The 12,671-nt window shown below is 46.2% G+C and overlaps 1 protein-coding gene across 4 annotated transcripts in view; it reads left to right on the forward strand.

Annotated features, from left to right (window-relative positions):
* Nucleotides 1–12,430, forward strand: part of lrp8 (low density lipoprotein receptor-related protein 8, apolipoprotein e receptor) — a 271,348-nt gene extending 258,918 nt beyond the window's left edge. Inside the window, exons 17-19 of one of the 4 annotated variants that reach the window (XM_045205448.1) lie at nt 5,739–5,807; nt 10,502–10,692; nt 12,280–12,430. In XM_045205448.1, coding sequence (XP_045061383.1) covers nt 5,739–5,807; nt 10,502–10,692; nt 12,280–12,318 — 299 coding nt within the window. In that variant the 3' untranslated portion in view covers nt 12,319–12,430. Of the gene's footprint in view, nt 1–5,738; nt 5,808–10,501; nt 11,897–12,279 lie in introns of those variants that run through there. The other 3 variants (XM_045205449.1, XM_041840045.2, XM_041840046.2) reach the window with 3 other exon arrangements.
* Nucleotides 12,431–12,671: the final 241 nt, after the last annotated feature.

Genomic DNA, 12,671 nt, shown 5'->3' on the forward strand with positions numbered 1-12,671 from the left:
GGAGAGTTTAGTGAAGATGGTGTATAGAAAGGAGAGTGTAGTGAAGATGGTGTATAGAGAGGAGAGTTTAGTTAAGATGGTGTATAGAGAGGAGAGTTTAGTGAAGATGGTGTATAGAGAGGAGAGTGTAGTGAAGATGGTGTATAGAGAGGAGAGTTTAGTGAAGATGGTGTATAGAGAGGAGAGTTTAGTGAAGATGGTGTATAGAGAGGAGAGTGTAGTGAAGATGGTGTATAGAGAGGAGAGTGTAGTGAAGATGGTGTTTAGTGAAGATGGTGAATAGAGAGGAGAGTGTAGTGAAGATGGTGTATAGAGAGGAGAGTGTAGTGAAGATGGTGTATAGAGAGGAGAGTGTAGTGAAGATGGTGTATAGAGAGGAGAGTTTAGTGAAGATGGTGTATAGTGAAGATGGTGAATAGAGAGGAGAGTGTAGTGAAGATGGTGTATAGAGAGGGAGAGTGTAGTGAAGATGGTGTATAGAGAGGAGAGTGTAGTAGAAGATGGTGTATAGAGAGGAGAGTTTAGTGAAGATGGTGTTTAGTGAAGATGGTGAATAGAGAGGAGAGTGTAGTGAAGATGGTGTATAGAGAGGAGAGTTTAGTGAAGATGGTGTATAGAGAGGAGAGTGTAGTGAAGATGGTGTATAGAGAGGAGAGTTTAGTGAAGATGGTGTATAGAGAGGAGAGTTTAGTTAAGATGGTGTATAGAGAGGAGAGTTTAGTGAAGATGGTGTATAGAGAGGAGAGTGTAGTGAAGATGGTGTATAGAGAGGAGAGTTTAGTGAAGATGGTGTATAGAGAGGAGAGTTTAGTGAAGATGGTGTATAGAGAGGAGAGTGTAGTGAAGATGGTGTATAGAGAGGAGAGTGTAGTGAAGATGGTGTATAGAGAGGAGAGTTTAGTGAAGATGGTGTATAGAGAGGAGAGTTTAGTGAAGATGGTGAATAGAGAGGAGAGTTTAGTGAAGATGGTGTATAGAGAGGAGAGTTTAGTGAAGATGGTGTATGGAGAGGAGAGTTTAGTGAAGATGGTGTATAGAGAGGAGAGTTTAGTGAAGATGGTGTATAGAAAGGAGAGTGTAGTGAAGATGGTGTATAGAGAGGAGAGTTTAGTTAAGATGGTGTATAGAGAGGAGAGTTTAGTGAAGATGGTGTATAGAGAGGAGAGTGTAGTGAAGATGGTGTATAGAGAGGAGAGTTTAGTGAAGATGGTGTATAGAGAGGAGAGTTTAGTGAAGATGGTGTATAGAGAGGAGAGTGTAGTGAAGATGGTGTATAGAGAGGAGAGTGTAGTGAAGATGGTGTTTAGTGAAGATGGTGAATAGAGAGGAGAGTGTAGTGAAGATGGTGTATAGAGAGGAGAGTGTAGTGAAGATGGTGTATAGAGAGGAGAGTGTAGTGAAGATGGTGTATAGAGAGGAGAGTTTAGTGAAGATGGTGTTTAGTGAAGATGGTGAATAGAGAGGAGAGTGTAGTGAAGATGGTGTATAGAGAGGAGAGTGTAGTGAAGATGGTGTATAGAGAGGAGAGTGTAGTGAAGATGGTGTATAGAGAGGAGAGTTTAGTGAAGATGGTGTTTAGTGAAGATGGTGAATAGAGAGGAGAGTGTAGTGAAGATGGTGTATAGAGAGGAGAGTTTAGTGAAGATGGTGTATAGAGAGGAGAGTGTAGTGAAGATGGTGTATAGAGAGGAAAGTTTAGTGAAGATGGTGTATAGAGAGGAGAGTTTAGTGAAGATGGTGTATAGAAAGGAGAGTTTAGTGAAGATGGTGTATGGAGAGGAGAGTTTAGTGAAGATGGTGTATAGAGAGGAGAGTTTAGTGAAGCTGGTGTATAGAGAGGAGAGTTTAGTGAAGATGGTGTATAGAGAGGAGAGTTTAGTGAAGATGGTGTATAGAGAGGAGAGTGTAGTGAAAATGGTGTATAGAGAGGAGAGTGTAGTGAAAATGGTGTATAGAGAGGAGAGTGTAGTGAAGATGGTGTATAGAGAGGAGAGTTTAGTGAAGAAGGTGTATAGAGAAGAGAGTTTAGTGAAGATGGTGTATAGAGAGGAGAGTTTAGTGAAGATGGTGTATAGAGAGGAGAGTGTAGTGAAGATGGTGAATAGAGAGGAGAGTTTAGTGAAGATGGTGTATAGAAAGGAGAGTTTAGTGAAGATGGTGTATGGAGAGGAGAGGAAAAATAAAGGATGAGAGAGAGAAAGAGAGAGTTTTAGGAAGAGGGTAGGAGGAGATGCTCCAGCAAGGGAGGGAGGGAGGGAGGGGGGCGGAGAGGATTAAACCTCCTGCTACTACACCACAAACAGTCTTAGGGGGAGGGAGAGAGGGGGAGGGATGGAGGGAGGGAGGGAGGGAGGGAGGGGGGCGGAGAGGATAAAACCTCCTGCTACTACACCACAAACAGTCTTAGGGGGAGGGAGAGAGGGGGGAGGGAGGGAAGGAGGGAGGGGGGCGGAGAGGGATGGGGGAAAATGGGACACGACAAGAACGCTGTTCCGATTTCCCGAACCCACCGGCCGTGTGTGTGTTATTCCGTGATGGTGCACAATGCACATCGGTGGGTTTTCCAACATCAGCTGTTACACATGTGTTGCATTGCGCTTTGCAAGGCAGAGCGGAGAAAGATCAGGCACTGCAACTAAAAGATTAAAGCAAACAGTGGATAGTGGGAAAGCTCACACACAGAAACTAACCCTGCAGGTTGAGGTTCAGAAGCAGTCAGAATGGATCAAGTGAATGTTCTGTGCGCTACAGTAAAACCCCTCCCCCATAATGAAATGCACTCCCTTTTCAGCCCTTTCAGTTCTCCTCATTCCACAGTTCCCACCTCCAGTGCCTCGGGGCCAGTTCTTTCATAACATGTTTAATAAGATTTGATGAATCCCCTTTTGGAGTCTAAGGGCCTATTGGATATCAGTCATGCTTTTTGACCATTACAGTTCATCCACTTTCGCTGAGTCAGAAACTACTGTTCCTCCTCACAGTTTGGAGTGGTAGCCTCACTCACCAGCTGAGTGTCAAAATCAAATCAAATTGTTTGCTTCATAAACAACAGGTGTAGACTAACAGTGAAATGCTTACTTACGGGCCCTTTCCAACAATGCAGAGACAAACAGAAAAAGAAAAGTGTGTGTGTAAGTGCCTGTGCATTCGTGTGTGTGTGTGTGCGTGAGATGGGATGCGTGTGTGTTCATGCGTGCACGCAAATGCCTGTGCACTCGTGTGTGTGATAGAGTTTGGTCATTAATGAGCTGATCTTGTGGAGGCTAACAGAATGCTGCGATTGTCGTTGTGATCTGCCCTGTTAATCTCCCAGGCTAGGCTCCATTATATCGGGCTAATTACAGTGTTGCTAATGGCCCAACAGCCCTAATGGGGAGATGAGGCTGGATTTACTCCTGGAGAAAGGCTGAGCTCAACACAAACCTGGGTTAGAGGTGAAGGGGAGATGGGGGAGAGATGGGGGAGGAAGTGGGAGATGAGACAGCAGGACAAGGAACCATTAGACAAGACACAGGAGAGGGGAGGGAAGAAGGTAGGGGGGGCACAGCCTCTAGCAGAGTGAATGGCAGGAGTAAGGAGAGGTGTTTAAAGGCCCAATGCAGATGTTTTCTTCTCTATATCAAATCATTTCTGGGTAACAAATATGTAATGATCAAAAATAATTTCTCAAGCAAGAATTTTGATAAGACTGTCTGGGAGTGGTTTGAGTGAGGGTCCTAATTGGACGAGCCTAGTGGGAGGGATATGTAACCTGAAGACTAGCTGTTATTGGTAGTGAGGTTTGAAACTCTCTTTGTTATTGGTCTATTAACTTATATCGGCTGGTGATGTCGCCAGGCAGGCCAAAACTCCATTCAAACAGCTCTTACACTAACACGGCATCATTTTCACAATTTCACAATTTTGTGGAAATATACACTACCGTTCAAAAGTTTCGGGTCACTTAGAAATGTCCTTGTTTTCCATGAAAACATACATGACATGAGTTTGAATAGGAAATATAGCTAAATGAATAGGAAATGTAGTCATTGACAAGGTTAGAAATAATTATTTTTTATTGAAATAATAATTGTGACCTTCAAACTTTGCTTTCGTCAAAGAATCCTCCATTTGCAGCAATTACAGCCTTGCAGACCTTTGGCATTCTAGTTGTCAATTTGTTGAGGTAACCTGAAGCACCTCCCACAAGTTGGATTGGCTTGATGGGCACTTCTTACGTACCATACGGTCAAGCTGCTCCCACAACAGCTTAATAGGGTTGAGATCCGGTGACTGTGCTGGTCACTCCATTATAGACAGAATACCAGCTGACTGCTTCTTCCCTAAATAGTTATTGCATAGTTTGGAGCTGTGCTTTGGGTCATTGTCCTGTTGTAGGAGGAAATTGGCTCCAATCAAGCGCCGTCCACAGGGTATGGCATGGCGTTGCAAAATGGAGTGATAGCCTTCCTTCTTCAAGATTCCTTTTACCCTGTACAAATCTCCCACTTTACCACCACCAAAGCACCCCCAGACCATCACATTGCCTCCACCATGCTTGACAGATGGCATCAAGCACTCCTCCAGCATCTTTTCATTTGGTCTGCGTCTCATAATGTTCTTCTTTGTGATCCGAACACCTCAAACTTCGATTTGTCTGTCCATAACACTTTTTTCCAATCTTCCTCTGTTCAGTGTCTGTGTTCTTTTGCCCATCTTAATCTTTTCTTTTTATTGGCCAGTCTGAGATATGGCTTTTTCTTAGCAACTTTGCCTAGAAGGTCAGCATCCCGGAGTCGCCTCTTCACTGTTGACGTTGAGACTGGTGTTTTGCGGGTACTATTTAATGAAGCTGCCAGTTGAGGACCTGTGAGGCATCTGTTTCTCAAACTAGACACTCTAATGTATTTGTCCTCTTGCTCAGTTGTGCACCGGGGCCTCCCACTCCTCTTTCTATTCTGGTTAGAGACAGTTTGCGCTGTTCTGTGAAGGGAGTAATACACAGCGTTGTACGAGATCTTCAGTTTCTTTGCAATTTCTCGCATGGAATAGCCTTCATTTCTCAGAACAAGAATAGACTGACGAGTTTCAGAAGAAAGTTATTTGTTTCTGGCCATTTTGAGCCTGTAATCGAACCCACAATTGCTGATGCTCCAGATACTCAACTAGTCCAAAGAAGGCCCGTTTTATTGCTTCTTTAATCAGCACAACAGTTTTCAGCTGTGCTAACATAATTGCAAAAGGGTTTTCTAATGATCAATTAGGCTTTTAAAATGATAAACTTGGATTAGCAAACGCAATGTGCCATTGGAACACAGGACTGATGGTTGCTGATAATGGGCCTCTGTACGCCTATGTAGATATTCCATAAAAAATCAGCCGTTTCCAGCTACAATAGCCATTTACAACATTAACCATGTCTACACTGTATTTCCCCTCTCACTGTCTCTCTCTCTCTCCCTCCCCCTCTCACTGTCTCTCTCTCTCTCCCTCCCCCTCTCACTGTCTCTCTTTCTCCCTCCCCCTCTCACTGTCTCTCTCTCTCACTCTCCCTCCCCCCTCGCTGTCTCTCTCTCTCTCCCTCTCGCTGTCTCTCTCTCCCACCCCCCTCTCGCTGTCTCTCTCTCTCTCCCTCTCGCTGTCTCTCTCTCTCTCTCCCACCCCCTCTCACTGTCTCTCTCTCCCTCCCCCTCTTGCTGTTTCTCTCTCTCTCTCCCTCCCCCTCTCGCTGTCTCTCTCTCTCTCTCTCTCTCTCTCAGCTGGGAATGATCACTACCTCCTGGGTAACAACATAACAGTGGCAGTCCTGGGTATAGTGATTCCTATAGGTGAGTACCAGTCTACTATACCATGTGATGCCTGTTTGCTTCTCCCTGCTTCTCTGTCTGTGTCTGCTTCTGTCTTGGTCTCCCCTGCACATGACGTTGCCTGGTCTGGAAGATGTGCGAAAGTGTGTTTTGGGTGTATGTTTGTAATGTGTGACAGGAATGTACAAGTAACTGCCGAAATAACGGAAACACTTGAGTAAATGTATATGGAAAGCACGTGCTTCCACACAGGTGTGGTTCCTGAGTTAATTAAGCAATTAACATCCCATCATTCTGAGGGTCATGGCTAGAAGAAGATATCTTAGTGACTGAAAGAGGAGAGTCTCAAAGGAGCATAGGGGGTTTAAAGTGTGTGTGTGTGTGTGTGTGTGTGTGTGTGTGTGTGTGTGTGTGTGTGTGTGTGTGTGTGTGTGTGTGTGAGTCTGTGTGTGAGTGTCTCAGTCACCAGATCTCAACCCAATTGAACACTTATGGGAGATTCTTGAAATTCCCGTTTAGGTTTTGCTCCAATAAGCATATCATAACAGCCCATGTGAACATATAGGCCTGTCAATTGTAAAAACAGCACGTGACATTTACTGTAAATGTAGGACAAGAGCTCATCCAAATAACATCAGGGATTAAACCCCCCTTAAGCCCATATTATCACATACTACAGTATATAGTCCTTAAGATGGTGCACTGATACAACTCTAGAATGTCTGAGTTGACTGGTGATCAGCATAGTGTGTAAATGACCTTGCTCTAGCATACATTCTGTCTATAATTGAGTCTTCAAAATGAGATATCCCTAACCCCGGCCCATTAAATACATCCTACTATGTCTCCCACCCCCTCCTTCCTTCCCACCCATCCTTCCCCCAGTCATATCTCTCAATGGTTCATTTGATAGTTCATATTCTCCCCCACTCCTCTCTCCCTCATTCTCCCTTTCATACACTACATGGCCAAAAGTCTGTGGACACCTGCTCATCGAACATCTCATTCCAAAATCATGGCCAGTAATATGGAGTTGGTCCCCCCTTTGCTGCTATAACAGCCTCCACATTCCCACAACTTCCATTGCTGCGGGGGCTTGCTTCCATTCAGCCACAAGAGCATTAGTGAGGTCGGGCACTGATGTAGGGTGATTAGACTTGGCTGACAGTCGCCGTTACAATTCATCCCAAAGGTGTTCGATGGGGTTGAGGTCAGGGCTCTGTGCAGGCCAGTCAAGTTCTTCCACACCGATCTTGACAAACCATTTCTGTGTGGACCTCGCTTTGTGCACGGAGGAATTGTCATGCTGAAACAGGAAAGGGCCTTCCCCAAACTGTGGCCACAAAGCTGGAAGCACAGAATCATCTAGAATGTCATTGTATGCTGTAGCGTTAAGATTTCCCTTCACTAAGGGGCCTAGCCCGAACGATGAGAAATAGTCCCAGACCATTATTCCTCCTCCACCAAACTTTACAGTTGGCACTATGCATTGGGGCAGGTAGCGTTCTCCTGGCATCCACCAAACCCAGATGGTGAAGCGTGATTCATCACTCCAGAGAACGTGTTTCCACTGCTCCAGAGTCCAATGGCGGCAAGCTTTACACCACTCCAGCCGACGCTTGGCATTGCGCATAGTGATCTTAGGCTTGTGTGCGGCTGCTCGGCCATGGAAACCCATTTCATGAACCTCCCGAAGAACAGTTCTTATGCTGACGTTGCTTCCAGAGGCAGTTTGGAACTCGGTAGTGAGTGTTGCAACCGAGGACAGACGATCTTTACACGATTCAGCACTCAGCGGCCCCGTTCTGTGAGCTTGTGGGGCCTACCACTTCGCGGCTGAGCCATTGTTGCTCCTAGACGTTTCCACTTCACAATAACAGCACTTACAGTTGACCAAGGCAGAAATTTGACGAACTGACTTGTTGGCATCATATGACAGTGCCACGTTGAAAGTCACTGAGCCCTTCAGTAAGGCCATTCTTCTGGCAATGTTTTTCTATGGAGATTGCATGGCTGCGTGCTCGATTTTATACACTGGTCAGCTGAAATAGCCAAATCCACTAATTTGAAGGGGTGTCCCCATACTTCTGGCCATGCAGCGTATCTCTCAATGGTTAATTCTCCCTCCATATTGCTGGAGATCTTCAGAGCCGAGCTATTTGGAGAGGAAAGTCTGATTGAGAACATCTTAATGGAGTGTTTACATGAGAACAAAAGGGTTGCTGGGGGTTCAGGCCCTTAATTATAGAGGAGTCTCCAGTGCCCCCCCCCCCCCAACAATAGACCAATTAGTCTGGGTCTTCCATGGGAACACCGCCACTCTACGGCTGATGGGGGAAATTAGGACGGAACACCAGCCAGAGCTGAGCGGGGAAGCGAGACATATCCCCTCCTCCCCACCCACCAGCCCCCACCCCCACATTCCCTTTTCCTGGAATACCACTATACCCAGCCATGTATTGAGTGTGTGTGTAGCCTACAATACGCGTGTGTGTGTGTGTGTGTGTGGTAGGGTTGCACGATATTGGAAATAACTGACATTGCGATATTTAGTTTTTCTGCGATATATATTGCGATATGAAAAAATATAGAATGTATGTATGATCCTCTGGGAAAAATTCAGTTTGCAAACAGCGACTTTTCAGGTGGAAGTCCTCATTAATAAAGTGTACGGTCAGACTTATGTAGGGCTCCGTTGTCCGGCTGGACCACAAGTCTGTTGTTGCTGTATAATATTCCACTTGTGACAGCTCTGTTTCAACTTGTGCCTTGCATTTCCCGGGATGGGATGGCAACTTGAGAAAAATTGTTGCGTGATGGCATTACATACCGCTTGTCAAGTGTTAAGTTGCGTCAATTCAAATCTGGTATTGGAACAAAAAGAGGTCAATACACGTCTTCTAAAATAGACTAGTATTTTAATTAATGCAAACACTTGAATTGGTAAATTTGATGTTCGTATATACGGGCCCACTGAAAAACCACGCAGGGCAGTCAGAGAACTGAGCCATTGTTATAAGTTCTTCTTTAAATACTCTGACAGAGATAGTTCCTGCTCCAAGCAGGCCTATCAGAGTAGAGACTGAGCGTGGTTTAGACTTACTCAGCCTATCGTTGGCGCACAGGCTGGTCCCAGCTCCTTGGCGCTTCACTGTTGCCAGGCATTAGTTATTATCTCCACAACTTGTCTCAAGTCAGCAACCTCAGACATAGTCTGTTCCTCTCCACTGTAGCAGAACACATGTCCTTGAGCGGTTTAACAAAGAGGCAGTGTGTGTGTATGTGAGACACAAGTCTTATCTCATCCTACCCCCTAACAGTTCCCAACATTAATCACAGCTTGTTATATTAAACAATCTATATCAGTACAGTACAAACCTATTATGTTTAATCATTATTGTATTCTTTCTAAGCTAGGCATCACATCTAGTTATAAGAAAATAGATCCCCACACAAGCGACCGGATCATGTTTTTAAAACCCTCTTTGGTAACCGTGTTAATTGGTACCATGTCTTTGGCGACGTGAAATGTTATTTAATATGTGATTTCTCTCTGCCGTTTGGAACCTTTCTCGTATGGTGTAATACTGGCAAAGGCATCCAAAATAGATTTTTGCCTTGGAGGGCATTGAGATGCTTTGCACTCGTCATACGAAGATTTGTGGTGCCGCCTTAAATGATCGAACAAATTGGTCGTGTTGCCTCGTGTTGTGGCAACAATTGCAAGGCACTCTCGACAAAGTACCTGTTTTTAGTCAACATCATCCTGTCTGTAGCCGAAATATTTCCATATAATTGACGATGCATTTCTTTTTGCAACCAAATTCTCAATTTCTGCCTTTTTTGCCTGTTCCTCGCTCATCATTTCATCACGCGCAAGCAGAGCCTGCATGTCAACCACGTGCAGCAAAGAACTCCGTGTTTAAAATAATAATAATAATAATAATAATAATAATAAACTGTGTATCCAATAACCCATAAATCAGAGTAAATTACGTTATATCAGATAGATATAATGCTAGTTTAACATTAAAAATATATATATATTGTAGACTGATGTATGTTTACCTTACTAAATCGGATGCATACATCGCAATGTCGATGCTGAAACGATATATCCATCGTGCAGCCCTAGTGTGGGGTTTGGTTGTACATGTGCCATGCATGCGTGTGTGTGGGTTTGGGATTGGGTGGGATTGAGTGGGATTGGGTGGGATTGGGTTGGGATTGGGTGGGATTGGGTTGGGATTGGGTGGGATTGGGTGGGATTGGGTTGGGTGGGATTGGGGTGGGATTGGGTTGGGATTGGGTGGGATTGGGTTGGGATTGGGGTGGGATTGGGGGTGGGATTGGGTGGGATTGGGTGGGATTGGGGGTGGGATTGGGTTGGGATTGGGTGGGATTGGGTGGGATTGGGTTGGGATTGGTTGGGATTGGGTGGGGTTGGGATTGGGTGGGATTGGTTGGGATTGGGTGGGGTTGGGATTGGGTGGGATTGGGTGGGGTTGGGATTGGGTGGGATTGGGTGTGCTTCTATGTGTGTTTTAAAGAGAGTGTGTGTCTGTGTGTATCCATTGCCGTTCGCTATGTGTGGTGATACTAGGATGTGTCTGTGTGCTAAAGCGCCGCTCTGTCTCCCCTGGCTGTGTTAACGCTCCCGCCGTGTGTATGTGTGTGTGTGTGTGTGTGTGTGTCGCTGTGTGTCACACATGCAGTTCCTATCCTTGCCACAGTGGTCATCGGCCTGCTCTGCACCGCCGGCTACCTGCTCTGGCGTAACTGGCGCCGGAAGAACACCAAGAGTATGAACTTCGACAATCCTGTCTACCGTAAGACCACAGAGGATGACGATGACGAGATTCACATCGGCCGTACTGGAGAGTCTATCGGCCACGTCTACCCCGCTGTGAGTGGCAGCGCCCACCAGCCATTCCTAGCCCTGCCCCTGGGGGGCGGGATCACAGACAGCAACTCCCATTGGTACTCGGGGGCGCCCATGCATCCCACCGGCAAATGAGATGAGAGGGGGTGGGACTTGGAGATAAAAGAGAGGGTTGGGGTGTGTGGGGGTGGTAGAGTCTCCAAGACAGGGACAGGCTTAAATCCTCACAGACACACACACATACACACACTTAATTCACAAAATCATTCTAAACACTTCCTCGGTCAAACACACACACATTGATGTTGAGCCCTTCATCACCAGTCCACCTCTACATAATCTTCACCTTCATTCACCATATAGAATATTTGATCTCTATCCATTCCCACATTTCATGTTTTGACAATGTGTGTTACTGTGTTGTGGTGGTGCGTCAAGGAGGCACAGCACTCTGGGTTTTTAGCTTTATTATCCTCCCTCTGAAGACTTACTGAAGGGAGCATCGAACCTGGTCGTTCCCCTTTGGAGTGTAAATTAGGCAAAAGGGGAACAGTAACCAGAACAGAAACAGCACCTTAGATGACGGGACAATCTTTAGTCATATTGATTTATTCCTGTTTATTCTTGTTTTTAATTCTATATGCTGGTAAACATAAACATGAACAAAAAGAGGTGGGAGGGGTTAGCGCTGGGATCGGTTGGCATGGTGACACGCGTCGCTGTCGGGGCGTGGTAGAGACAGCGGGAGAGAGGGGTGGGACTCTGGCAGGGTGACAGGTTATTACATAAAAATAAAAAAATGTTTAGTCATTTAGCAGACGCTCTTATCGAGAGCGACTTACAGTTAGTGAGTGCATACATTTTCATACACACACACACCTGGTATACTACAGTGCTGTGCTGAGAGGTAATGCTGAGTACCACCTCCTCTTTAGAGTGGGTAGGGGGGGAGGAAACAAGCTTCCACCTGGGCTTTTCCTCTCCTCTCCTCTCCTCTCCTCTCCTCTCCTCTCCTCTCCTCTCCTCTCCTCTCCACTCCACTCCACTCCACTCCACTCCACTCCACTGTGTAATGACAAACATTATGAGTGTGTAATGACAGACAGTGTGAGTGTGTAATGACAGACTAGGCCACTCTCCTCAGTGTACGAGAGCATCACTCAGGCCACATTTGTCCACACGGCCTCTCCTCTTCTCTTCTCTCCTCTCCTCTCCTCTCCTCTCCTCTCCTCTCCTCTCCTCTCCTCTCCTCTCCTCTCCTCTCCTCTCCTCTCCTCTCCTCTCCTCTCCTCTCCTCTCCTCATGGTGTGTCAGTCAGATAGAGACATCAGAATGTCCTGAGGTGGATCTCTGTAAGCCCATGCAGCTCTCCTCAAATCACTGCCAAATCAGTGTGCTGGGGATAGAGGGATGAGAGGAGGAGGAGGAGTGGGATCAGCATCTACTCTGTTGCTCTCTTTCTCTCAGTCCTTTCTTCTCTTTATCCTTCTGGTCCTCTCTGTCTGTCCCTTTTTAGATCTCCTTCACAGACACACACACACACACACAGACAGACAGATACACACACACAGACACACGCTGTGGTAACGTTGTTTTATCTGCTCTCTGCAGCGTGTGGCGCTCAGTCTGGATGATGACGGATTCCCCTGAGGGGCACGCCAGTCTCCGCCCACCCCCTCCATACCCCGGGGCGACCACACTGGAGAGGGGACAGGGGAGAGGGGACAGGGGACAGGGGACAGGGGACAGGGGACAGGGGACAGGGGAGAGGGGAGAGAGAGAGAGAGAGAGAGAGAGAGAGAGAGAGAGAGACCTGCTCATACAGTAACTTATCCCTCCATGGACAGGGGTGGGGGTATCTTTGACTTATATGTGTACCCCCCCAACCACATCCTCTCTCTCTCTCTTACACCTAACTGTAATGTTCTACTACTTTACTACTGCTACCATTACAACTAGCTACTACAGTGCTGTCCTCTGCTCTTCTCTTAGCCCCTCGTTAG

The sequence above is a fragment of the Coregonus clupeaformis genome, chromosome 20 (assembly GCF_020615455.1).
Source record: "Coregonus clupeaformis isolate EN_2021a chromosome 20, ASM2061545v1, whole genome shotgun sequence".
NCBI classification, from domain to species: Eukaryota; Metazoa; Chordata; class Actinopteri; order Salmoniformes; family Salmonidae; genus Coregonus; species Coregonus clupeaformis.